The sequence below is a fragment of the Elephantulus edwardii genome, unplaced genomic scaffold (genome assembly GCF_000299155.1).
Source record: "Elephantulus edwardii isolate Elephantulus edwardi_28Jun2011 unplaced genomic scaffold, EleEdw1.0 scaffold00186, whole genome shotgun sequence".
Taxonomy (NCBI): Eukaryota; Metazoa; Chordata; class Mammalia; order Macroscelidea; family Macroscelididae; genus Elephantulus; species Elephantulus edwardii.
Window position 1 is genome coordinate 2,937,566 of NW_006399936.1, and position 27,552 is coordinate 2,965,117.

General features: G+C 47.0%; 1 protein-coding gene across 1 annotated transcript in view; it reads left to right on the forward strand.

Annotated features, from left to right (window-relative positions):
• The first annotated feature begins 9 nt into the window (after positions 1 to 9).
• The window catches only part of GSG1L (GSG1-like), a 261,256-nt gene continuing 233,713 nt past the window's right edge, over positions 10 to 27,552 (forward strand). Inside the window, exon 1 of the mRNA XM_006896574.1 lies at positions 10 to 346. Coding sequence (XP_006896636.1) covers positions 10 to 346 — 337 coding nt within the window. The remainder of the gene's footprint in view (positions 347 to 27,552) is intronic.

Below are 27,552 nucleotides of genomic sequence, written 5' to 3' on the forward strand. Positions count from 1 at the left end.
GCGGGCGGCATGAAGACGAGCCGCCGCGGCCGAGCGCTCCTGGCCGTAGCCCTGAACCTGCTGGCGCTGCTCTTCGCCACCACCGCTTTCCTCACCACGTACTGGTGCCAGGGCACGCAGCGGGTGCCCAAGCCGGGCTGCGGCCAGGGCACGGGCGCCAACTGCCCCAACTCGGGCGCCAACGCCACGGCCAACGGCACGGCCGCCCCCGCCACCGCCGCCGCCCCAGGGAGCGGAGCCCCCGGCGGTGGGCTGTACAGCTGGGAGACAGGAGACGACCGCTTCCTCTTCAGGAATTTCCACACCGGCATCTGGTACTCGTGTGAGGAGGAGCTGGGCGGGCTCGGTGAGTGCGCGCGGCGCCCGGGCGGCGGCGGGCTCGGCTCCGGCTCCGGGCTGCGCGCCCCCGGAGGCCCGAGCCCCAATCCCCAATCGCGCGCCCTCCCCGGCGGCCGAGGGCCCGCGCCACCGCCGGGACTCGGTTCCTTGCGTTTCGCGGGCCTGGGTGGACGCTCAGGGTCCGGGGGCGCGAGCTGGAGCGCCGGGCGGGAGGTGGGCGTTTGGGACGCCCAGAGGTCGGAAGGTTCAGGTAGAGTCCCAAGACCCTCCGTGCGCCAAGGGGCCTGGGGAGCGCGCCCCCTGCGCCCCCATCCAGCCGAGGTCGGAGAGGCGCGCGCTCCTTCGGCGCCCAAACTCCTCGCCACACTCATCCCCACTCCTCCCCTTTCCTCCTGGGGGCACTAATTACTCCCTCCCTCCCTGTCCTGTCTCTTGGGTGGGCTGCAGGCGCTGCTGCCAGTTTGGCCGCCCCTCCCACTGTAGACCCCAACAGCCAGGAGAACAGGGGCTCAGTCTCTCGTCCCCAGCCTCGTTAAGTCGCTCCCACATGGGCTCACGGGCTCAGGAAGCACCAGAGTCCCGTGGGTTCCTGGAAAGCTAGTCTTGCCCAGAGGCAGCCCTGTGGCCTGAATCCAGGGAGCCCTCCTGGAAGGGAGCGTCAGGAGATCCAACATCGGCAGGGCTTGGCAGCCCTTGGCAGCCCATGGCTGCCTCAGGATTGAGGTGGGTGGGGAGCAAGGGCAGACTTTTCAGAAGGGGGGTCAAACACCTCACTTCTCAGGTACCCCTTCCTTTGCCCCCGAGGCAGGCAGCCAGGGGGTGGCAAGGCTCAGGGGAGCAACCCACAGGGGGCTGTGCCAGATGCCAGGAGGTGCTGGCCGAGACGCCCAGACCTCTGAGATGGGTGCTGCTCCGGGGCAGTTTGGGGATCCTCGGAAGTGAATTGATCTGTTTCTCCAAGGTTAGAATGGTTTAGGTGGGCCAGCACACCTCTCCACTATCGATGTGTGCGTGTGTGTGTGTGTGTGTGTGTGTGTGTGTGTGTGTGTGTACGCCCAACAATTATTGGTCCCCAATGAGCAGACTGGTTTGGCTCAGCTGGCATGGTTGACTCAGAGGGGCAGTTGCCAACTAGCCCCAGGTTAAGGCTCCAGGACTTTGCACTTGCTACTCCCTGTTTTCCCAGCAAGGCTTTTTCTTCCTTCCTCCCCAGGCTTTATCCTGCTGTGGGACTTTGTCTGACCTGCCTTTCCAAGTGCTCTGACACAACCAGAAACGTTGTGGTGCATCTCTTTGGTCACTTGCTTGCCCCAGAGGGCGTCACTCTGTGAAGGAAGGACCCTGTCAGCCGCTGGGTAGTGTTTAGCTCATAGTAGGTCTTCAACAGCTGTTTGCATGCTAAACGTTGGGTGAGGAAACAGAGGTTCTGTCAGGTGCTGCCTTCTCTGTCTTGCCTTCGGGGGGGGGGTGCCCCCAGAACTTTTCTGGAGCTTTCTGTCTCAGCAAAGCTGGCCGTTTGCCAGACACACACCACATCTGAAGAGGGTCCTGATCCTGTCTGGTTTCACCCTATAAGATTCGTTTTTGGTGTCTGCTCACAGTTCACATGTTCACTCTTGGTTGCATTTAAAAAAATAATCTTTTTACTAGCTTGGCAGAAATTGCCCGCCTTCTGCAAGCCTTCTGCAAGCTTCCAGCAGCCCAACCTCACCCTCCCACGCGGAGCTTGGTAATGCTCTGGAATGAACACCAGCATCTTTCGGAGTAGAGACACACCTATCTTCCTACCAGCTCCAGAAAAGCCTTGTAATGTTTGGTAGCCCCCGCACCTGGGACAAGTCTCCCTCTTCCCAGGTACCCCTCTTGTGAAGGAACCCAGCCACCTTGCTCCCTTCTTTGAGGGCAGCTTAAGTGCAACCCTTCCTGCTGCTGCCTGGCTCCGCTGGCCAGCTGAGCCTCTTACAGCTGCTGTCCCTCCTGGCCTCTCCCCAAAGACCACAGCAGGTATTTCCTTGACTTAGTAGGTCAAGCTTTGCATGTTTAAGCCTGAGTATTTTTGAAAATTATTAATTAAAAAATATTTTAAAAATCAGTGTTAGTTAAGGACAAATACCGTGTAAGACCATTATTATTATAAAAATAGGAGGAAAACTAGTGCAACAAGTTTGGGAGTCCAAGGGGGGAAGGGGTGGGAGCAGAGGTGTGAGGATGGGTGGGGGTGAATCTACAGAGTTGCACAGTTTGGTGGGTAGAGGGAGAAGGTGAAGGAAATGGGAAGGATCTGGTGGGGACCTGAAAAGACAGGGTAATGATGGACAAGGTGCAGTGGTGATTAATTTTATAAAACATAATGCATGGGAATGATTGTATGAAACACAATGTGAATGAAGAATAGTGTGAAACACAATGTATGTGAACTTTGTAAGCAAACCAGTATAATTTTTTTTTTAAAATCACTGTTAATTATTTTTACTGAGTGCTACACACCCGCCAAGCCCTGCGACTGTGTCTCAGCTGTTACTCAGTGATCACTTCACTTTTGAGGCAGATGCTTCTGGTATGCCCTCTTCTGGGTGAGAAATTAGAGGCTCGGAGAGGTTGGGAGATTTGTCCAGAGCCTCAGAGCTAGTGAGGGAGCCTGGCGTGTGTTTGCAGTGACAGGAGGGTGTATGGATACCAGTGATGGGGGAAGAGATGGGTGCAGGCAGGAGGCATAGAAGCAGGAACTTAAGTGTCATCATAAGAACCATGGCCTGGGGAAAAAAACACACACCCACAGTCATGGCCTGGACCACATCCTCATCCTATATCGATATTGTACTTTGTAGAAAAATCATTATGGTTGGTTCCTTGGGAAAGGAAAACCAACCTGGTTTTCTTCTTTTCTCTTGATCACTGTGTCTAGATCACTTTCGGTGTTCTTCTCTGGAAGCTTGGAAAGTAATTGTCAGCCTGTTGATGCTGCTGAGAAATTTGGGCGATCTGAGCCAGGTTACTGATGTCAACAGCCGAGCGCCCAAATCCTGCTCTTGTGCTGCCGTGGTCTCGAAAGGGTGGCGCCAGTACCTGGCTGTAAACTTTTGTTGCCATGACAACCTTTCTTCTGGGTTCTGTGACCATTTTTGCTTATAACTTGAAGAGGTAACAACATCTCCAACAACCAGCAGTGTCAGGGTCAGTGTCACCCAGGGCTTTATGTCATGATGTCACTTGTCCTGTGTCCCTTGTCCTATGAACCATCAGGATCCTTAGCTATGTTCCTAATCAATTTTCACCATGGACTACTATGGGATACTTATGCTAGTAAATGATTTAAATGTAGTATTTCTAAAAAAAAATAAATAAATGTAGTATTTCTTAGATTATGTGAATACTAAGAGTGAAATGGTTTTATAAAACCATTCTACAGTGAACGACCGTGCTATTAATTACAATGTCGTTCTTAACTATTTTTTTGTGTGTCTACCATCAAATGGGATCTGACTAGTACAGGAGGAGATTGTCCCTCCTTCTCCAGCAGAGCATCTTCTGGATTCGAACTGCACACCTCTGGGATTTCAGTGCTGGCAGAAGCCTTTTTTTTTATTTTTTTGTGTTTTTAACATCTTCTTCATCCTCAAAACGTTATTGATACAGGTTTATAAATATTAATTGCCACAATACTGCAGCTAACATGCCAGAAAAATCGACAGGTTCATTGACTAAAAATGATCTTGGCCACAGCCAAAGGAGAGGGGTGGGTTTACAGGTGAGAGCACGTGATTCCAAACATCACTGTAATTGGGTAAAATGACAACTCCGACCAGAGCCCACTGGAAGGTTCTCACTGTCAACTACTGAGCAGTTTTTAGCCTTGTGGGTATATTGCTACTTGTAAGCAGGGTTTAGGGAGTACTGAAGGCCTAGTGGCAAGAAGCTGCACTGCAATCCTGAAGGCACATGGTTCGAATCCTCCAGCTGCGCTGTGGGAGAAGGATGGGTCGTTTCCTCTTGTACTATTTACAGCCTCTGAAAACCCAACAAAGGGTCGAATATGGGTTGGTTCTGACTCAATGATCCATAACAATTACAACAAACTGGGTTTCTAAACAATATGTTTATTGTTATAACTAAGCACTGGGATATTTTTGTAAAAAAATAATGCATTTCTGCTGTCCCCCTTGCACGTTTTCTAGACAAGTCATTTTGGCGTCATCCCCTCTAACTGTCACCTGGGGTGGATCTCACCCCCATCCCTAGTCCTGCCATTGCCAACAACCCCCAAATGAAAATCCTGCCGTCCTCCCTTCCCAAGGAACCACAGAGGTGTTCCCTCCTGGCATTTTACCTTTGTCCAAATGAAAACCCAAACTGATCAACTAAAAAACACAAACAATAACCCCCCAGTCTACTGCCATCAAGTGATTTCTAACTCAGCAACCGTGAAATCCTACTGTCTCGTCAAGAAGAGCTGCTAAATGTTTGTTCCTTCCTCTCAAGCACCAGCTTGGTAATTTCTTTCTGTGCTCAGGGTAAAAAAAAAAAACCCTCTCCCTGCTCCGGGCAGCCACAGGGAAATCTAATAAGCCCCTTTTCCCACACTGAAAATCGACAGCGCGGACAAAGAGAACTGCAGCCTGTCCCAGACAGAGGCATTCTCCCCAGACCTGGCACAAAGAAATCTCTTCTCTCTGCTCCCAGAGAGAGCACCCAGCTCCTTCAGCACACAGAAGAGCAAGCGTGGCCAGGACACAGCAGTCTCTGGGCTGCACAGACTGGGGCTTCTCTTAGGACTTGGGGGTGTGTGTCACAGAAGTCCAGGCTTAAGGAGGGACTGTGGGGTCTGAGGTGGGAAGGGGAGGCCCGGTGACTGTACACTGAGAGTCTAGCTGGGGACTGGCCGTGGGAAGGGTGATTTGGAGAGGATAGGTGGGAGGATGGAGGAGAAGGGAGAAGAGCTTGAGGTCAGTTGGGTACAGATGGGGAAGACGGGGAGCCACATGTGACCCAAGTCTGGGTCCTCTCTTTCTGGGACAGCCATGGTCTCATCAGTGCCTGAGATGTTGGAGAAAGAGCAAGTTTAGGACTGACTGTAGAACCACTCCTTCCTGGCGGGTGTGTTGCTGTGGTTGTTAGGTACCTTTGAATGGGGCATGGTCCATGGCCACTGTGTGAATAACAGACCTGAACCCTGTCTTATCCTGTACCAGCCTCATCAGTCTAGCACACGCGAGCTCATTGCTGCAGTCACCATGGCAACCCATCTTGTTGGGGGTCCTCCTCTTTACCCACCCTCCATCTCTCCATGCATGATGTCCCTTTTCAAGGAATAGCCTCTCCTTGATAAGGTGAAGCAATATTTGCTTTCTCAGGTGAAGGTTGGAAGCCTGGTAGCTGGAGTTCAACATTGGGCTCTGCCCCTACCTAGCACTGTGACTTCAGGCAAGATGCTCAGTTTTCTAGCTTAAGGAATGACCATCAGAACCCTGTTAGGATTCAGTGAAATAGCATGTGTGCGTGGTGGGTGGCACCTTACCTCCTTCACCAAGGCCACCAGGGCTGACCCACACCCATCTGTCCTTTTCACCAGGTCCTGCTTCAGCCCATTCTCCCCCTCTTGTCACATTAGGTCAGTGCGTGGATCAGATCTCATCCCTCCTTGGGCAGCAGCTAACGCAGTCTCCCCAGTGCCCTCTGCCTCCCTGCCAGTTGCCTTCTCACTCACCCTCTGGTACAGTATCTTTGCCCTGTGTGTCTGGAATGCTGCTCTCCAATGACCACAGGCTGCCTCCTGCAAGTCCATGCCCAGTGACCCCTCCCTGCCCCATCCTCACTTCCCACGGTGGCACCGTCAGCCTCATGTTGGTGTCCTGGTTTATGTCTGTGTTTTCAGCCCCCTGAAAGCAGAGACTGGCTCCTTGTGTCCCACTGCAGGGTCCCAGGGCCTAAAACACCAGCACACAGTAGCTGCTCAGTAAACACTTGCGCTTAGAGGTTGGTACTGTAACTCTTGGTATTTGGCATTTTCCATAGACTCTGGATTTCTTCTTAGGATTCAGGAGACAAGGGATTGACAGGCTCCCTCCCAGTGAAGCACCTGCACTCCCACTCACCACTCATTGACCTGGTAGGGTGGAGCAGAGGACCCCCAAAGCCTTGTTCCTTCTCTTCTTCTCTGCCCAGATCCTTAGACTGTCATGTTACAGTGTCCTGAGCAGGAGCACACAAGGTATCATGTCCATGACTAGAGAGATCTAGGCCTTGGAATCTGTGGGTGGTGTTAGCAGAGTCATCTGATGAATGGATGGGTGAATGGATGGATGGAGAAAGGTCCTACTTTGAAAGGTGTTGTCAGGGAGCTCTGGTGGCCTAGTGGCAAGACGCTGCACTGCGATCCCAGAGGTCTGTGGTTCAAATCCACCAGATGCTCTGCTGGAGAAGGAGGGGCCAATCTCCTCCTGTACCAGTCAGATCTGATTTGACGGTACACATAAAAAAAAACCAAAACCAAAACAAAAAAAAAAAACCCAAAAAACCAACAACCAAAAAAAAAACCACAATAGAAATGAAAAAGAAATCGTAAAAAAATAGAGAAAGGTGTCGTCATGACCTCATTTCATCTCTGTAATGCCCCTATGAAGCAGGAACCGCAACTACCCTAGCAGAAAACTGAGGCACAGAGAGGTGAAATGACTTGGTCAAGGTCACACAGCGAAAGAGGGGCAAAGCTGAGAATGCACAGGGCAGAAGGCTCCAGAGTCCAGCTCTTGCCTGCTGTGCTGCTGTTCTCTACATCCACCCCTAAACCAGTTCACCAATGTTCCCGGGACTGATGGACCCCTTCAGAAAGAACATGCCTCGGGAGCCCCCAGCCCTGGCTTTGCGTTCAGCTCCTGCACTGACTTTATTAGTGATGCTGAATGACCCGCCGTCCGTCTCTATGGCCTTTTAATGCCTCATGTGTAAAAGGAGGTTTCTTGTTCTGTTTTCTGTCTGGGTGATGGAGGTGGCAGCCTTGTGAGCACAGGCTTCGGGGTCAAACAGCCCAGGTGCCAGTCCTGCTGCCTGCTGTGTGACCTTGGGTCAGATGTGCCCGCTCTGAGATGGTGATGTCTGTCGTGGACAGTGTCGCTGGGCTGACAGCCTCTTATAGATGCTCGTGGTCACAGAGCCTGGTCAGAGGCAGCCCTGTCTACTCTCAGCTGTGGACCGCTTTGCGTGGCCCCTGCAGTGTGGTTTATTTAACTGTGTCTTTGAACAAATTGCCAACATTTAAAAACAGAGATGCTTACAGAAACATCTGGATTTACAGCTTTTCTCAAACACCTGGCAGATTACCCATGAAGCCCTGTGCTGGCCTCTCCCTCCCCCCTTATTTTTTAACTTGAAAGAGGAAAAAATTATTAGAGGAGCTCAGAGGAACTCTTGTTTCAAAGATCTGAGCCTGGCCTCCTCCTTTCACACGACTTGCCCTTTGGGGTACTCAGCCCCAACCTCCCCTGCCCTCACTCCCACAGCTGACCCATGGGCCTCTTCCTGCAGCCCTGTCACTTCCCCAGCAGCCTTATACTTCCCACGGGGACTGGGCCTTCAGCCTTCTCATGTCTTTCTGCGCTTGGGTAGTCAGCGGAACCTCAGAAGACCCCAGTTAGATCCCCTTTCTCTCTGCTTAGGACTCTCCATTGCTTCCACCTCACTCATGACTCCATTGCCCCTGGGCCCTCTCTGTTTCAGCTTCACAGGCTCCTTGCTGGTTTTGGGATAGGATCTCCCTGCCTCAGGACCTTTGCACATGCTGCTCCTGCTATATGGAACATTCTTTTCCCTCATATTTGCAAGGTAGGTCCCTTCTCTAGTGGCACCCGCTTTCCTAACTCAACACTCTTCACTCACCCGCCACACTGGCCTCCCTGCCGCTCTGGGGGCCACCCCGAGTCCAGCCCCCTCCACTGAGCCCTGGCCTCCTCTATATCTGGAACACTCCACTCGATCGTCACACTGCAGACTCTCCCATGCCAGTCCTCGTGGCCAGATCATGCCCAAGTTTCTCTCTTCACTGTGGCTGTCCTTGGAATCACACATTTAATACTTTTCTCTGTGTGTTTGCTATTTGTAGTTCTGGTTTGAAGAAAGTGCAAGCGGGGTGCTCCTTAGAGGCAAAGATGATGAGACTTGGTCTCACATATGTTGGGTGTCAGGAGGGGCCAGTCTTTGGAAAAAGATATGCTGGGAGAGGTGGAGGGTCAGGAAAAGAGAGGAAGACCTTCAACAGGATGGACTGGTTGACACAATGACTGTAGCAGTGAACTTGAACGTGTCAGAGAGGGTGAGGATGGTACAGAATGGGGCACGTTTCAGATCTGTTGACCACAGAGTCCCTGTGAGTCAGAGTGGACCCAATGTTTTGACACTCAGACCTGCCCCTTCCTCAGTGCCTTCTCACTTGCCTTTCCTCAGCCGACACCACATTTTCCTCAGGTCTTCATGCTTCCACTTTCCCAAGGGCTCTACCTTGACCACTCTTTAAACTGTGCCCTCACTCCCAAGAATCCTTCTTCCCTGGTCCAAGCTCCATCCTTCCCTCTCCTCCCCATAACACCTCTCACTTTATGCTCTACCACTCATTTCTCAATGCCCCAGTGACAGGCACTCCATGCTTGGAGAATCGCTCATCTCCGATTCTGTGTTTATTGACACACAGTGCTTTGCAGAGCAAGGCCCTCCTCAGAATCACCTCCAGGCCATTCTCAGAGGTGATGCTGGAGCCCCACTGGTTTCTCTTGGCCCTCATTGCTGGTTGCTGCTCCTTGGCCGTCTCTTGAAGACTCTGGTGCCGTGTCTATTCTAAGCCATGGTCTCTGTAACTCATGCCTGTACTGGTTTTGTTGTCGTTGAGTTGACTATGACTCATAGAGACCCTATGAACAATGGCTCTGTACCCTGCCCTGCCCTGAGCCAACCCCAGTGACTCTGACACACCTACCCCCTTTCCCATGGTCACTATGTTAATCTGTCTCATCCAAGGTCTTCCTATCCTGCACTGACCTTCCACCTTTCCAAGCACGATGTCCTTCTAGATCCACAGTATCATCACCATCACCTTCATGACTCCTACTCTACATACCAGAAGAACTGTTACATTTTTTTAAAAAGTCCAAATGCTAAAGCCCTTAGGATCAGTTGACTTGGACTTACCCTAAGGGAAAGCTTGAACTTCACATTCATTCATACTTATTCCATCTTTGACTTCATGAACGCATACTATTTTTTTTTTATAATTACAGGTTTTGTCTAGGTGAAGGGAGCTTATAGCAAGGAACAAGATAAAGATGACGTCCTTGACGTCATGACGTTTACATCTAGAGGAAGGACACAGATGACTTGAGGTGGTTTATGCATTTGTGCATTTAATCATATTTATCCAACCACAATCTATCCAAGACCACAATAGATTCAGTGGCCCAAACAGACACAGCCCCTATCCTCAAGGAGAGTGTGTTCTAGAGGGAGTCAGACAGCAAGAATGGATTTGTCAGTGGGTGATGGTCCTGTGGTTCCAAATTCAGGCAAGGGTGACCTCTGGAACTCAGGGCTCCAGGCCATCAGTGGTGGCAGGAATCTGGGTGTACTTCAAGAGAGCTTATATGCATATATGTCGTGTATTCCATTTTTTTGGGGGAATACATACTGTTAAACACTTTGCTTTTTGAGGTAGGTTTGTGTCATTTTAAAGGTATAATCCAGGCCATGGTCTTTTCAGTTACTTGCTATACATCTGAAAGGTGGGGAGTGACTAAGAATGACAGAAGTAAAATCAGTGCCTTTGGATTGTGGTGTCGGAGAATAGCCTCATGGACTGCTAAAAGAACAAGTATCTCTTGGAAAAAGTGCAACCAGGGTGCTCCTTGGAGGTAAGGTCCCTTCTTCTTGGGTTCTTGACTACACAAGCCAGTGGCATCCTCAGGACATTTGGAACCTTCTTTTCATTTTTCCACTACTGGTCATGGATTATAAAATTCTGAATCCTGCTTTCATCTCTCTGTATGTTAACCCTCACCTCACGTTGTTCTGATGTTTAAACTATTTTCTGGGGTATTTTCCTTTTTAAAGACTTCTTCTCCTGTGTAAAAAGAGATTATTTGGAGGGGTTCTTCTCTCTTTTGATGTTCATTCCTTCCTCTGCTGGACACCAGGCATCCATGGTGGACTTCCATCAGATGGAATAAGCATCTTACTTCTGATGCAGAGAGAAAAACCAAACCCCTAATACCCAACCTTCTTACTATAAAAAAAAAATTCAATTTCATATAGAGATAAATACAATTTCGTATGGAGATAAATAGCATGTTGCTATAATGTGGAATAGGTTTCGTTGGCTCTTCTAAGATGGACTAGGAAGAATCTATTTCTGAAAATTAGCCAGTTGAAGACCCCATGGGTCACAGCGGTCAGATCTGCAGCCAGGCCTGCGGGTGGTACAGGACCAGGTAGGTTTCATTCTTCTGTGCAGGTGCTGTCCATGAACCAGCAGCTTGCAACCACAAGACACTGTGTTGGGGTCACTCTGGAGGCTGGAGCTGTGTACAAGGTGTCAGGGAAAGCAGATCCGTGAGTGAACGGAGATCATAGCACAGCTAGAGATTTGGGGAAGGATTCTTGGCAGAATACGTTGGTCCATGGTCACTTCGCAGTTTTCTGTTTTTTGAGTCGATTTTGTGTGTGTGTGTGATTTATTCTTAGAAAATAATTTCTTCATCAAGAGTTTGAAACTTATTTGCATACATTTTATGTAAAATATATGCAAATAAGTTTGAAATTCTCACACCAAAAATGCCTATCTTTGGCTAGTTTTCTCTCCTCACTCTACTCCTGTGGGTATTTTTGTCTTCTCTCCCTTGCTCAAGGCTGCCAAAAATAATGCCAGGCGCGCTGAATACTGACCCTCCAGAAAAGACAACATAGGCTTGAAATGATTGTAGAGATCTGTATTGATGTTTCACAGTCAGACCTAAGCTCCATGTTTTGTGCCAGCTTCCTCCCGTTTTTGTAACACGGCCTTCTAGTTTTTTGTCTCCTTTTGATGTCCACACTTCCCATGTCCTTCCCCCCCTTGTGAACTATATTTTGTTGAGAATATACATAGCAAACCACATATCAGATCACCAGTTTCTACATGTAGAAATTACATTCTTTGAACTGTGGCACCATTCTCATCCTTCTTTTCTGAGTTATTGATCACCAGTTTCTACATGTAGAAATTACATTCTTTGAACTGTGGCACCATTCTCATCCTTCTTTTCTGGGTTATTTATCCCTCATTAATGTAAGATAAATGCCCTCTCTAAGGTTCCTGTCTAGTCTTTACTTTCTGTTGTTACTTTTTTGTTCTTGAAAAAGCATAATGCTCAAGGAAGATGTTTTCACTCTAATTGTTTGCTTTAAGAAGACATCAGGGGATATTTTTGGATAAAGATTTAATGATTATTTCAAGGCATATCCTTCATGTCTCCAGAAAATCCAAAGTTAGGAGATTCTGAAATTCTGTTCTGCATTTCTCTTCTTTTGATCAGCACTTTTCTATAGAATCTTTGATCCAGATATTCAATAGTGGCAATTGAGAACTATTCCCATCTATGGCAAAGGAGATGCCTTATTGCTCTTACATTTATCAATTCTGTTTGAAAACTTTTATGATTGCTTTTAATTTCCTTTGGTATACTTTCTTGAGGCTTGTTCTGCTAGTATCTTCAGGTTTTTGCGTTGAAGACTTTGCTTTTCATAGTTTAAAAAAAGACAAAATGATAAATTCATTTTAATGCTATGAATTTTCCTCTCGGCACCTCTTTGGCCACATTCTGTGAGATTTTGTTTTCTTAGTGATCCTGGGGTGATATTTTAAAGCAGATTTATAGAAAATACAGCGAATATACTTTCCTTCTGCACACTCTATTATTATTATTAGCATCTTGCGTTTCTGTCGTACATATATAATATTTAATGTAAAAACACCAATTGATTTAGTGTGAGTGTTTGTCTTTCATGTTTTGGACATGTTGCTAGTAGAGACTATTCCTTGGGAACAGATAGTGTTCCTGGAAAGGTAGAGTGTCAGCAAAAGAGAGGAAGACACCTAATGAGGTGTATTAACATAGTGACTGCAACAGTGGGCTCAAGTGTGTCCAAGATAATGAGAATGGTACAGGATAGGACAGGGTTCAGGTCTGTTGTTCATAGGGTTGCTATGATCAGACTAATCATACTTGACTCACTGGTAGCTAACAACTGTATGGGTGTGTTAATACATTTTTAACAGTAAAATTATTTTAGGGCTCACTTTTTATATTATACTGTCTTTTGAGTTTTGACAAATGCTTATGTCCACCAATACCATGTGATTCATAATAATTTCACAGCCCTAAAAATTACCTATCCTTGATTTATTCATTTCTGCCCCTTCTTCCTGATGTATTTGCCTAGATTTTTATTATTAATTTCTAGATTTACTAAATGATGGAAAAGGTGACCTGTGTGATTTGTGTTTGATAGATTTCTTTGGGTAGCCATTAAAAAAAAACACCAAACAGTTATGTCCCCGATGTATATAGGTCCAAGCAAGGAACTATGATGGTATAGTGAATTACATATTGTGCTGACAAGCAAAAGGTCAGCGGTTCTAATTCAACAGCTGCTCCATAGGAGAAAGATAAATAATCTCCTGTTAAGATTCATAACCTCAGAAGCCCCATGAAGAGTTGATATAAGTCAGAATTGACTTGGTTCCAACTCACAGCCATGGGTAATGAGTTCAGACCACAGCAGTCTTAATAGAGAATATTAATGCTGTTTATTGTTTACCCTATATTGTTTTTAATCTTTATTTTTTTTTATGCCAAAAGTTGGAAGAGGCAGGTCAGAGTTTTTCTCTTTTTATTAGTTTTTCTGACAGTTTTTGTTGTGAAGTTGGATTCTGTGTTATTCATCATAAAAATTCATGACAGCTATATTTTCATTGTGGAATTGTGGATTATATCTTTTGTCAAGATAAAAATCACCATTTCTCCCTAGTGAATGCTTTATACTTTGAGTTCTATTTTTCCACATTTTAATACTGCTATCCCTGCCTTCTTTTGTTTATATTCCTTTGATGTATCCCTATCTAGCCTATTTGTTTTTACTTTTTCATGTCTTTTTGTTAAGTATGTATCTGGTAAGAACAGTATAATTAGATTCTTTCTTTTGGGAAAAACTGAGGGATTTAACCAAGTAACATTTGTTTGTACAATGAATAAACTCACTTCTGTTGTTTTGGGTTTTTTAAAATGCTTTAGATTTTTTATTCCTCTTTTAACAAGATTTCCTTTCTTTCCTTTTTATCTCTTACTGTATGGATTAGAGTTTATTTATTGTTTGATTAATCATTTTAAAAAGTATGCATACTGTTGTTCATCTGGGTTTTAAGAATTACACTTCTATTTCTAATAATTACCGAGAAGGAGGCAGCATGCATTGCATCTTGCCTGATATAATGGGAAATTTAGTTGTTCTTGAAATCTCTTCTTTATTCTTCCTTTTGACAGTAATTTCATCTTAATTCTGTGCTTAATTAGTTGCAGTGCTAACTGCAAGGGCCTCTACTTTGCACTATTCCCATTTCTATTCATATCTTAAATTACTCTGAAAGATATCTTTGATGCTGTGTGTTTGTGTGTGCTGGCCGACAGCTGTGGGCTTGACACAGGTGCATTGGTGAAAGAGAATACTAGGTTCCTGTCCTCACGGAACTTTTAGTCATGTGTGTTGTTGTTGTTGTGTACCATTGAGTTGGAACTGACCCATAGCTGAACCTCTGATAGGTTCTCTGAGGCAGTTAGTCATACCAGAGGAGGGTGTCCTTCTCCTTCTCCCGCAGAGCCGCTGATGGATTAGAACTGTGTCCCTTCAGTATTTCAGTGCAGCTTCTTACCACTAAGCCACCAGAGTTCCCTGGTCATGTGTGTTGGAAATGAGAAATAAGGAATCGCCTCATCTTCTTCTGACAAGATGCCAGTCAAGTGAGACAAAAAGTCTGAGAAAAACCAACTTTGAGCTAAACTGTAGAAAGGGTACGCAGGGAAAAGAAACAGCAAATTTGATTTGGCAGGTTTGAATTTGATTTGGCAAAATTGAATTTGATTTGGGAAATTCAAAGACCAGAAAGAAGACTAATGGAGCTAGACTGTAGTGAGACAGGGACATCAGTGACGTGAGAGGCCAAGATACCCTTAGAACTTTGCAGCGGTGCGGGGCGTCGATTTTCTTCTCAGTACACACCACCTCCTTCATTGCTTTTGCATATCTAAGACTCCTTCCATGACATTTGCATATGAATGGCACTTGGTTGGGTATAGACTCCACAAGTTTAAACCTTCCCTCAATGTCCTGAGGGCATCAGCCTCCTGTGTCTGGTATCTAATGTTGATTAAGAGATGTTAGGTGTCAGTCTACTACTATTTGTTCATTGTGAGAGACTTTACATCCCCCTAAATTGGGAGGGTGGAGGGATAGCACAGGAGGGGAAGGCCCTCTATGAGGTGGATTGATTTAGTGACTGGGATAATCGGGATGGGAGTGTCAGAGACAGTGCAATTGGCACAGGACAGAGCAGGGTTTAGGGCTGTTGTACATAGGGTTGCTATGAGTCACAAGTGACTTGACGGCACATAACAACAACAACAAAATTCTTGTCTGATTCCCCCCAACTCATTCTCAAAATAGAGATTTTAATCCTTAACCAAATTCATTGTCATCAGTTCAATTTCTAACTCATAGTGACCTTATAGGACAGGGTGGAACTGGCCCGAAGGATTTTCAAGGCTGCAAATATGTATAGAAGTACACTGCCACTTCAGTCTCCTGTGGAGTTGCTCATGGATTCAAACTGCTGACTTTTTGGTTACCAGCCAAGTGCCTAACTACTGCAGCAACACGTCTCCTTGTGATTTTTTAAATCTGGGACCTATTGAGGTCTGCGTAGGAAGGCTTTCTTCTCATTTAATTTATTTTGCTCTTCTCTTTCCCCCCCCCAAGCTTTTATTCAGGAACGCCATATTTATAAAATGAATTTCTGTTCTCTTAAGTTCTGTGCCTGTAATTTTCTCTCGTTTAATTTCACTTATGATTCCTTCTGTTACATTCCAAGATAGTTTAGAAAGTTGGCTCCTCAGGTGTTGGGAGTTTGGAATGTTCCAGAAAGAGGACACCAAGCCTCAGATCCTTTCTATTTCCTGCCCTTGTGATTCAGGCTTGAAAGTAATGTGGGAGCGTTGATCCTGCCTGTGTCTCCAGTGTGTGGTCTCCTCGCCCTCTCTGCCCTGTGCAGCAGCCTGATTCTCTGGTTTTCAGAGGATGGCCACATTTTCGGTGTTTTAATCATGTTGTGCCCAATGATGTTCTTGACTCATTGTTTAAGTTTGCTTTCTGGCAGTGATTTACGTTCCTGGAATTTACTGTCACTGACCCTGGTACTTTTCTGTGACTGATCCGGCTTTGAACCTCCTCACTGGTGTCTTTTTTACTCTGTTTTTGCATTTTTAGCCCCTTTGCTGTTCCTCCTTTCCTGCTTTGGCTTTCATTTCACCTAGACTGTTTTTCTGGAAGTTCTCCCTTTAAGGAAATATGTTCCTAGTCTCTAATTTGCTAAGTCTTGGTTGCAGAGTTTATGTTTTCTTGGGAATTCAAACAGATGCTTTCAATAATTACCTTGTGCTTCTTGCAATAAGTACATTTCAAAGACATGCTACCTCGACAATATCATTCGCCTTTTAGGTGGTGGAATTGTCCCGGAGCCCTATTTATGATCATTTCCCCACCATCTTGCTATCTTTGGGGACGAAGGGCCCTCCCAGGCTTCGTATTTATATATAAGTAGGGTGGTGAATGGGTTCTCTTGAATCCATCTCACTCTGCACCCTGTTGCTGTGAGGTACAACCGGCTGGCATTTATATCAGAAGCAGATTTCTGTTATTTTGGTTTTGTTTTTAATTTTTAGGATTTGGCCCATACTTTGCAACTTTGCTAGATGGAAAATAGCCCCCACGTTATGTACAATGCTGTACAATTAATTTCTTGAGGAAAATGGTGGTCCTGAAATGCTCCTTTCCAATGTGCTTCTTCCCCGGCCCCTGTCCCACCTGGTTTTGCTTTGCAAGTCATGAAGCAAGGCACCATTGCTTGTCCATGTAGACGTTCAGCCACGTATTGTCATTGGAAATCGTAGATGCTGCGTGGATGAAGAGCCGACTGTAAGAGTAAGGAAGAGGTCTGAAGCTGAGGGCTTTCTGGTCTCCTCATAAAGGAGCTCAGGTCCTGCAGAGGGTTGACGCCGCCTCTGTAAGGCTCCCTGATATTGGGCCAGACAGACTGTGGTTAAGTCCTTTCAGCCTTCTTTCTTGGTGCTGTGTGGAGATAAGATGGTTAGTGGAAATGCCTTCTGTGGTCTGGTAGACCTAGTTGACAATCGATTGATTTTCATTCCAGTGGGAATTCGTGTATCTGCCTGAGCATTTCTCGTGACAGATGATGAACGGGGCAGATTGCATATCCCTGACCAGGCGCTCACATCTTCTGTTTAGGGTAGAGGAGGAGAGAGTGTGTTAGGCAGCACTGGACTTTGAATCAAGAAAGTCCGGCCCATGGTTGTGGTTTATTCATTTGCTCACTTACTCACGTGACTCATTCATTCACATTTGTTAAGTTGCAGAAGTACATTAATGTCACACCCGGCACTTTCTCCTGATGGACTGTCTTTATCTTGATGTTGTGTACTGTGGAATTGGAACTCACTCATAGCTGACTCTGCAAGGGGTTTTCCGAGGCTGTAGATTGTACAGGAGGAGATTGCCTGGTTTTCTCCCTCAGAGCTGCCAGTGGATTTGAACTGCCTGCCTTTTAGATGTTCGTTGCTATCGAGTTGGAACCAACTTGTAACTGACCCTTCAGTGAGTTTTCAGAGGCTGTAAGTCACATGGGAAGAGATTACCTAGCTTTCTCCCGTGGAGTCTCTGGGTAGGTTCGAACTGCTTGCTTTTGGGTTGACAGCACAACTGCTTACCCACAAGGCCACTAATCAGGTGGATAGCATTGGGTCTTTGACTTATGTGAGTCTTTCTATTACTACCTCTGTGGGACCTTGAGGACATGAGTGAACCTAATAATGCTTCATTTTACCCTTCATGCAATGAGTATAATGAAATGCAAATCTCAGGGTTTGATGGGTGATTGATAGGATGTAACAAATGGGCACAATTCTTGGTGCTTGGCTCAGGGTAAGTTCTCTGGTGAAACCAGCCCCGTTGCTGTAGGGTCAATTCTGACTCAGATGCTTGCTAATTTGAAGGCTGGATAAGATTCATAGAATGAACGTAGAGAGATGGCCTTGGATGGGGTCCTGGATGGGAAAAGAGTTTAATCTGATCTCACCTGGTTCTAAGAGATTGCAGGTGGGCAGCCAGCACTACTGTGCCTGGAAGGCAAGATGTGGAAGGTTTTGGGGGGCTGCTCATATGCCCACATATCCAGAGAGGGTGTAGGCCTGGGAGAGTTCTCAGGTTCTGGGGACTATGAGATTGACAGGTTTCTTCATCTCCTGAATCCTTCAACCTGGAAGAGGTCTCTTTTTGGGATTGCTGTAAAAGCATCTCTTCTTGAAATCAAAGCCAGACTTATTTCGTTAGGCCCTGGGGTTTAATCCCAAGATTTACAGTAAAAAAAGAACAAGGCTCCTATTCTGCAACTTGTTATTCTTTATTTTTGAAGGAAGTGAACCAATCAATAAACAAACAAATCAATAAGATGGTTTCAGAGAGTTGGAACTACATCGAGGAGATGAAAAGGTGCTGATGATGTTGTGGAGGGTGAATGAGCACTCAGGGGACAGAGCATCTTTAGGGAGGTGACATGTCTGAGCTGAGCTTCTGTGAGGTTCTGGGGGCAAAGTATGAGGCATAGGGTGTGGCACATGCAGAGGGCCCAGCCTGGGCAGGGAGCTGAAAGGAGGTACCTGAGAGGGGCTAGCGATCAGGTTAGGAGGCCACCAAGATGGCCAAGACGAGGGAGGATGGTTTCTTGAACCATGGTGATGGCCGACAGACAGTTTGTTTTGTGGGAAGGACCAGCAGGATCTGATGAAGAGTCTGGATAAAGGAGAAGAGTCAGAGGCGACCACTGATTAGGATTTTGGCCCAAGAAACTGATGAGTGGTGCCATTTCCTGAGATGGAGAAAAAAAGGGAGGAACAAGTTTAGGGAGGAAAATAGTAATTTTATTTTTTGTTATAAAATATGTTAACTTCTTATGGAAGGTGGTATGGTGTTTCTAAAAAAGTATGAAATAGAAATACCATTGATCCAGCTGTTTCACTACTGGGAATATACCTTAAAGAAACCATAACTGCCACCCAAGCAGATATATGCACACCCATGTTTACTGTGGCTTCGTTCACAATAGCAAAGAGCTGGAAACAACTCAAGTGCCCATCAACAAACAAATGGATAGAGAAGCTGTGCTGTAGTCACACAATGGAATACCATGTTGCATTGAAAAACAAGGAACTCATGAAATATTATTCAAAATTGGTGACCCTGGAGGACATTATGCTGAGTAAAATATCTCAGTCACAAAAGGACAAATACTGCATAGTGCCACTCTTGTAAAGCGGGACTGACATTGGAGTTGAGGGGGCTAACTATGAGAGGATAAATAATGTATACTGCACTGAAACAGATGAGGGAGAGAACTGTTGAGGAGGAATATATGATTAGGTATTACTGTCATGACAAGAGTCCAGAATGAAAGCTGCATAGTGGAGTGGACTGGGCAGGGGGATTGTATAACAGTGAAAGATTTTTTTTTTTACTTTTCCAAGAGAAAAGTGAACTGGGGGAGGGCGATGGGGTGGGCAGAGAGGAAAGTGTGCAATAAATGAATGGAAACATAAAGTCTCTGTAAACTTTCATTAAAATAAAATGAACCCCCCCCTATTAATAAGTAAGTAAGTAAAAAAAATAATATTAACTTCTGACCCTTCTCTGGCATACTGGTATACTGGTAGACAGAAGCCCAGTGTGTGTGTGTGTGTGTGTGTACACGCACTCCTATATGCCTGTGTGTGTCTTCTCTGGCATACTGGTAAACAGAAGCCCACAGTGTGTGTGTGTATGACCTGTGTGTGTCTGCCAACATGCTGGCATTTTGGACCAGATAATTCTTTCAAGGACTGTCCTATGCATTGTAGGCTGTTCAGAAACCTCTCTGCTCTCACCTTATTAGGTGGCAGTAGCCTGTGTCCCCGGCCGTGACAATCACCAGTGTCTAGGCTTTGCCAGGTATTTATTACCTTGGGTGACAGCATTCATCCTGATTGAGAACCTGTAGAACCTTCTTTGGGACTTCTGTTGTCCTCGGAAGGGACACAAACCACACAGCACAAGGGTTGACATCCTTAGCTGACCGCATTCCTTTCTCCTGCAAACTTCAGAATCCGCTTCGGAATCCTTCTCAGCACAGCCACCCATTAGCCATCACCAGTGGCTCGAGTTGGCACATAAGATGCGACTCATTAAGCCTCCTTGGTGTAGAGTGTTACAGAAATGGGGGGGAAAGAATCCCAGCATGCTCTCTGTGGCCACACACCGACCTGCCGTGAAGTCTTAGACATCTGTGCCTCAGTGTCCCCACGTGTAAAAGTCACCCTCAGTGGGTTCTGTGGCCCCGACAGGGCCGTGAACGGCAGGAGCAGGGTAATAAGCACTGTTGCTCCAGTGGAGACTGCGGGGGGAGTGTAATATTACTGAAATGTGCAGCGGCCTCATTATCTCGCGGGGTGCTCTGAAGGTGAACCTGTAAATAATTAGAAAGCGTTTAGCTGTTATAAAGTGCCAGGTTTAATAATGGGAGTAATGAGAACGGGAGGCTCCTGGAAGCGGGCGGGCAGGCCGTGAGGCCCGGCCCCGGCTCGGGTGGGCCGCTGCTGGGTGGACGGCGGCGCCGGGAGGCTCCAGGCGAAGGTAATCTGTGTGGTGTCTGCTCAGGTTCGGAGTAACCATGGAGACACTTGCCTGCCTCCACGGAGCTGGATGCACCCTCCTGCGCACATGCACAGCCACACAGCCGGGCCCACGCTCCCGGGCTCACTCCTCAGCCTCGGGCAGCCGGGGAGAGTCGGGGGAGAGAAGCCCAGCTGCGCAGTGTCTGGACTCCACAGTTCAAATCCCGTCTCTGCCCTTTCCTGAGTGTGCGATCATGGACAAGCCTCTTGGAACCTCATTTTCCTAACGTGGGAGAATGAAGATCATGTACTTTCCCCCTCGCTGGTGATAACATATATCACCAGTGGGGAAACTCCAATTTCTCAAGTGCCACAGAACCTACCTTTTAGAACATTTTCCAAATGAATCTGAAACCTCACTGCTGTAAGTTGACTGTGACTCACAGCAGGCTTAGGGAGGAACAGACCTGCCTGGTGGGTTCTCAGTGGGGTTTCAGGGCTCCATCTCCGAAGGTGGCAGGTCTTCCCATCTCTCTTCTGGGGAGCAGCTGGTGAACACATTCTAGACTTTATGCTTTGCAGCCAAGTAGTTTAACCACCGGAAATGAACCTCCAGGACCCAAAATTACAGTAGTAAAAAATCCTTGGCTGACAAAAAAAAAAACCACCCAAAACCAGCAGAAGAAATCTCTTGGTTCATAAGATACTCTCATCCTTCGCCTGTGTGTGGCCTCACTGTATTCTATTTATGTATTCCATCTGAATCCCACTCTGAGAACCAGAACCTTCTGCTGGCAGCTTGCCACTTGGGCGGTGGTGGTGCCTCGGTCTTAGCATTGTTGTTACGACCATTTATTTGTGAGTTCACATTTATTTGTTTTGCTGAAGCTTTCAGGACTATACCTGGCTCTGTCAGTGTTTAAGTCAGTACATTTAACTGGTTTTCGGTAGAGCTGGTTATAAAGCTGTGGGCAGAGTGGGAAGAGGTAGATGGGACACCAACGTGGGGAATTGAAATGTAATGATGTCAGTCTAGAGACCAAGGTGTGCCTGATCCAGGCCATGGTCACCGCAATTACTTGCTATGCATCAGAGAGCTGGACAGTGACCAAGGATAACAGAAGAAGAATTGATGCGTTCAAGCTGCAGTGCTGGAGAAGAGTCTTGACTAATACCATAGACTGTCAAGACGACAAATAGGTCCGTCTTGGAGAGGGTGAAATCAAGTTTCTCTTTGGAGGCTAGGATTTTGAAACTCTGTCTCACATACTTTGGACACATGGCCAGGAGGAACCAGTTCTTGGAGAAGGACATTATGCTCAGAAGGGTGGAGGGACTGCGGTGTAGGAGAGATGGATTGTCCAGATGAGATGGATTGATAGAGTAACTGTCAGAATCAGTGAGCCTGGCTCAGGACAGGGCAGGGTTCAGAGCTGTTATTCATAGGGTTGCTATGTGTCTCAGGTGACTCAGTGGCATACAACAACAACAACAACAACAACAACAACTGAACACATACCCATCACTGCTGATTAGTGCCTATGATGCAAGTCAAGATCTAGAGAGGGCAGTGGTGGTACTGAGGTTGACCTTGGTCTTCACTTGGAAGCATTTAACCTGGACCCTGCAGGAGCGAGTGGGGCCATGTGGATGAAGCAGGCAGCGAAGGAAGTGTGGGCTGCACAGCGGAGGAAGAGGAGGGTGATGTCTCCTCTCCCTGGGTGAGAGGGAGCCTCGTGCAGCCCAGCTCGTGTGTGGAAAGATCAAACAAGAAGCATCAGGAGGTGGGATGGTTCAGAATCGAGAGCTTGCCTTCTGTGTGGGAGACCCGATTGGTGCTATCCGTCCCAGGCAGCTTGTGTGTTGCTAAAATGCAGAAGAGACTTCAGCACAGCTTCCAGACTAAGATGGACTAGGAAGAAAGGCCTGCCAGTCTACTTCATCGAGCAGTGAAGACAAACAGAATCTAAGGGGCAGACTGAATGAGTAGCAGGTGGGAGAGGCTGTGGGCTTGTCAGCTTCAGTGTGTGTGAGGACAGCGCCTGGCACATGATAAGGACATAGATAAGTCTTTATTGTCGCTGTGCTACAATCGTGAAAGCATGTGGTTCAAATCCACCAGCTGCTCTGCAGTAGAAGGACGGGCAGTCACCTGTGTGAAACCCGCTGGTGGTGGGTCTTCTATGAGTTTGACACCGCGGTCCACAACCACAACATGTGTTAATAGTGAAAGAGAACTTCAGAATGCCACACGTGAACTGGAGCTGCTTCGATAGAAACATTAGACACAGCCTGAAGCAGGTGATGGTTCCTCTCTTTGTGAGGGGCACCCTGGAAACATTTGGGTTCATTTCTGGGTAACCTTGATTAAGAGGGACATTCATGAACTCGAATGGAGAGGAACCTGGTGGGTGATTTATCAGGAAACCTTATTCCATGCACAATGGCTGAGGAAACGAGCATCTTTTCATTAACGACTTAGGTTCTGAAACCTTAGAAGAAGTGAAAAGCAGTTTCCCCCCGACGTGGAATGCATCCTCATCTGAGGGCGTGGATCAGGTGTGGTGTTTCACTCAAAGTGGGATTGGAGCAAAATTGTTGGAGTTTAACTGTGAGAAGCATTTTTTTCAGCCCAAGGAAAGAAATGAATGAGGGGACCATGGCCTGAGAGCGTCAGGAACAGCCTTAGAATGCTTTAATTGCTTCTGGACGGAAAAGGTCCTGTATGTTCTGTGGGACCTCAGGGGACAGACTCCCCATTGGAAAGAGGATGGCATAGGACTTGGCCCCCACTTGGCCTTGATCTTAGGGGGATCTCCCAGGAACAGGGCCTGAGAGTAGGGATCATGTACTCAGTTCAGGTGGGAGGGACCTGGGAAGCCTGGGGATTAAGGGACAGTGAGGTGTGTTCCTGGGACAGTTCTTCTATGACCCCCTGAGCTCAGCTCACTGGAGAACTCGGGGGAGCTGAAGGAGGCCTGCTTCAGAGTGTCCTTGAAGGATGTGGATGCTGGTGGGGTGGGTGGCCTACCCATCAACTCCCAGCAGCCTGTTATATTGGCTGTGGTGAACAGTAGGGTGCGTAGGTGTCAGGGATAGTGAACTTTTAGGGTTCTGGAAGTGGTACCTGGACTTCTGGTGGTTGGGACGTTGGAAGACAGGGCCCTTCGGGAAGGAAGAGAAGTTTCTAAAGCAGTTAGTCCTTATTGCCCACTTGAGAAATGATGTCATTCAGGGACCTAGCTGTCCTATCCCACAGATGATCTGGGGAGCGCTGAGGTGGGAGGACGTGGAGGAAGCGTTAACTTTTCCCCCAAGCTGTTTTCTTTTTGAAGCCACCCACTCACTCCAGCTTCATTCTCAGGCAGAATCCAACTCGGGAGGCCCACTCAGATGTTCGGCCTCCAGCGCCCGGGTGACAGCGTGAGGCCTGCGCCCCGACTGCCAGAGCTCCTGAGAGAGGGTGTGTCCTGGGGGGCCGGGCACCCAGACACCCACTTTCTCCCGGGGTTCTGCTGTTTCCCCTGCAAAAGGGAAGAACTCGAATTCTCCAGCTGACATTTTCAGCTCTGTCAAAGCTCAAATAAGACTTTAAAGCATTGATTGTTTGAGCTACCTTTAAACGACAAAAGACGGCTGTCTGGAAATCGGGGCTGTAATGATGGAGCAAAGTACCTTCTGATAGTTTATTAATGAAAGCCCGTCCTGCCTTTGTGATGAGAGAGTGTGTGCTGTGAAAACAGACCAGAGCACGTGAGAGGATGAGGCGGAGACAGAGTCATGGTCGCCAAGGCTTGTCACGAGGCGGGCTCCTCACCTGTCTCAATTTAAAAGGCGCTCTAAAGAACCACTTACAACACATATCCATGAAAATACAGCCGCAAGCAGTGTGTGTGTGGAAGGGGAGAGAATTTTCTATGTCCTCAGCCCCTTCTTCCATCTTAAACCACTGGGTCCAGTGTCTGGGTTCTCTGCTGGGGTGATTTGCTCCCCCAGGGGACAGTAGGTGGTGTCAGGAGACATTTTTGGTGTCATGACTGGGGAGGGGGCTGCTGTGGTCAAAGGGTGCAGGGCACTGCTCAGGAATCTTACGGGCCTCACTGTCTGATCTCGGAAATGGGTGCGTGGTTCATACGGAGACATTGCAAGAGTTTTGGGGTTTTTTTTGCACAACAGAACCCTAGAGAAGGTGATGGATTCTTGGGTCCTCCCTCCCTGTAGTTTTCTCACTTCCCACAATTGCCATTTCTTAACAGGCTGTTTATAGCCCACTTCCTATGGGTTAATGCTGTAAACATTTCCTCACGTTTCTGTATTATTAATGGCTTCATAGTATTCCGCCCTATTGACAAAGCACTATTTCTGGAATCATTCTGAGATTGCTGGACATTTATTTGATCCCCACTCATTTTTATTTTCGGGTTTCTGTAGCATTTAACGCAGCAATGATTAGTTTCTTGAAAGAACATTTTTGTTTGCTGGCAATTTCCCAAAAGCCAGTCTCTCTCTCTCTCTCTCTCCCCCCCACCCCCGCTCTCTCCCCCCTTTTCCCTTATTGGTTATCTTATTTGCTTTACCATTTAAAAAAATATAATGATATGTACATATGGTTTAAAATTCAAAGGCACAGAACAATATACAGTCTTCCTGTCCCCAGCCATCCATTTCCTCTCCCACAAACAGCCAGTGACGCCGTTTTCAAGAAGTCTTTGCATTTTTTTTAATAGGCAGTATCATATGCTGCACATTGTTCTTGTGCTTGTTCTTAGATGTGAAAGTGTATCTCTTTCTGTGAGGATACGGAGAGGCCTCTCTGCAGAAGCAATGTCAGAGTGGAAATCTGGAGAGTGATAGGAAGGACAGCCAGCCAGTGCAAAGGCCCTGGGGTCGGAATCTAGTGGCACATTTGAAGGGTTCCAAGGAGACCATGGGGGATTGTGCAGAACAAAAGATAACACACCTGCTTGGGAGGGAATGGAGGCAGGCAGGGTCTTGTTGATATGAAATTTGGACTTAATCCTAAATACGGCAGGATGCCTTTGAAGAATCTTAAGCAGGGAGGTGATGGGATAGGATTTGTGTTTTTAGAAAGAGAATTCTGACATTTGAATCGAGTATATGGGATAGAAGCAGAAATATAAACATGAGAAGGATAAGCGATGTTGGCTGCTTTGCTTGGGAGATGGAGAGAAGTGGGTGGGTTCAGGATATAGTGTGTTGCTGTCAGGGCGAGTGCAATTCCCTGTGACCCTGTGAACAGCCAGCCTGAACCCTGCCCTGTGCTGTGCCTTCCTCATCATCTCTGACACACCAGAGCCCACGGCTGCAGTCACTGTGTCCTTCCATCCCGTTGGGGGTCTTCTCCTCTTCTTTGACCCTCCATCTTTCCAAGCATAATGACCCTTTCCCAGGAATAGCCTCGCCTAGCTACCTGTCCAGAGTACGAGAGATAGAGCTTCACCATCTTTTGGAAAAATGGCTTATAGAACAAAGGGAAAGGAGCCCTGAAGACGAGACTTCGAGTCTCGCTTTGAACAAATGCTTGTCTCCATGATTAAAATGGGGCCCAGTGTGGTGCGGCCAGGCTTTTGCTTTCCTTTTGTTTGAGTGGGAGTGGAGGACTCTTCAGTTCAGAGCATGGTAAGTTCTGACATCAGTCTGAGTGCAGGCCCAGAAGCAATGCAAGTCGAGGGGTGTAAAGAGGGTGCACCCCTAATCAGAGACATGGTCCAGAATGGGGGCAGACACAGCCTGGTGGGGGTGACATGGGGCCTGAGAAACATCCATGGGGCCACTAATCTTTTAATATCACTCTATCTGCGCCATCTCTAAGTGTTATTTTTATTTTATTTTATAATTTTCCAATATCCCAAAGCAAACCTCGCAGGTAGTGAGTCTAGAGCAATTGTATATTGGGGTTTGCATTTGGATTCTAGGGGCTTTCTTAGTTATTTCAGTGGCTCTGCCTAATAGAGGGTGAGAATTGAAGGCTGACAGATACCAGAATTAAGAAGAAGAGCCTTTCTGGTCTTCCCGCTGTCTTCATGCATCCCTGGCCATTTCTGCCCTGAAGTGAAGGTGTTCAGTGGAGAGGAACCTGCTAGTTCAGAATCGGCTGCCTCTCTCCTCCGGTGCTTCCTGAACACCCGAGGGACACGGCTCCCTGGCTTATCTTCCTATAATGAATTCTAGCTGCCTTTCATTATAAATCCTAATTCTCTCCTCTTCCAGATTATTTTCTTTTCCAGTTGGGTTATCATTCCTGGTGGAACTCAGGAAGCCCTGGGATGTAAATACTTTCCCCCCTCTCTGATGTCAAGGCATGGAATTAGGCAGTGCAAGTTCTCCTTGAATAGCTTCTGTCTGGAACTTGGCATGGAGCCTGCCTTCTGCAGAAAGAGGCTACCCAGCCGAGAAAGGGCATCTTATATCACTGTTAACATTGACATGAGGTGGCGCTAACGGATTCACTGGACTGATGTTTATGGAATGTTGTCTGTGGGCTGGAATTCAGAGCTGAACCTTGTCTCGCTAGAATTCATCAGCTTGCTAACAGAGCCTCTGATCTCTTAAAATAGGCAGGAAATGATAGGTCCCTCTCTGTCAAATGGACATATCCACTTACAGCTGGGATCATACTCAAGCTCTTGGGCTTTGGAAGGTGCTGTGGGAAAGTTGATGGGTGAGCTCCAGAAGTAATGTTCATAGTCTCAGCGTGACCTGGGTGCAGAAACCATAATGCGACAGGCTGAACACCATCTCCATCCCATCCCATCCCGTCCCGTCCCATGCTGTGCCATGCCATGCCATCCCATTCCATCCCACTAATTTCCACCTTGACTTGTCCTATCATTTGATGTAGGAGGTTAATTGTTTAAAATTACCTCTCTAGCCGCTTGTTTTGACTTTCACGACTGAGTCGTCTATGCTAATGATATGAACGAGGGCAATAGTGCCTTTTGGTTGGGAACATGAAAATAGTCTAAAGGCTTTTAAGAAAAGGATTAAAATTAAAAGGTTAGTGTCAGAAGGAATAGAAGTAGGTGCCTATGGGCAAGTCTGACCTCATGAGAATTGATTTAGTGTTGTGAATGTTGTTGTGGGGGACTGTTCCCCCTTGTGAATTTAATTGAAGTCAGATGCACTGTCCACCTCCCCCGCCCCAGTACCTAGTAGGGTCATTTGGATACAAAAATGAATAAGGAAACTG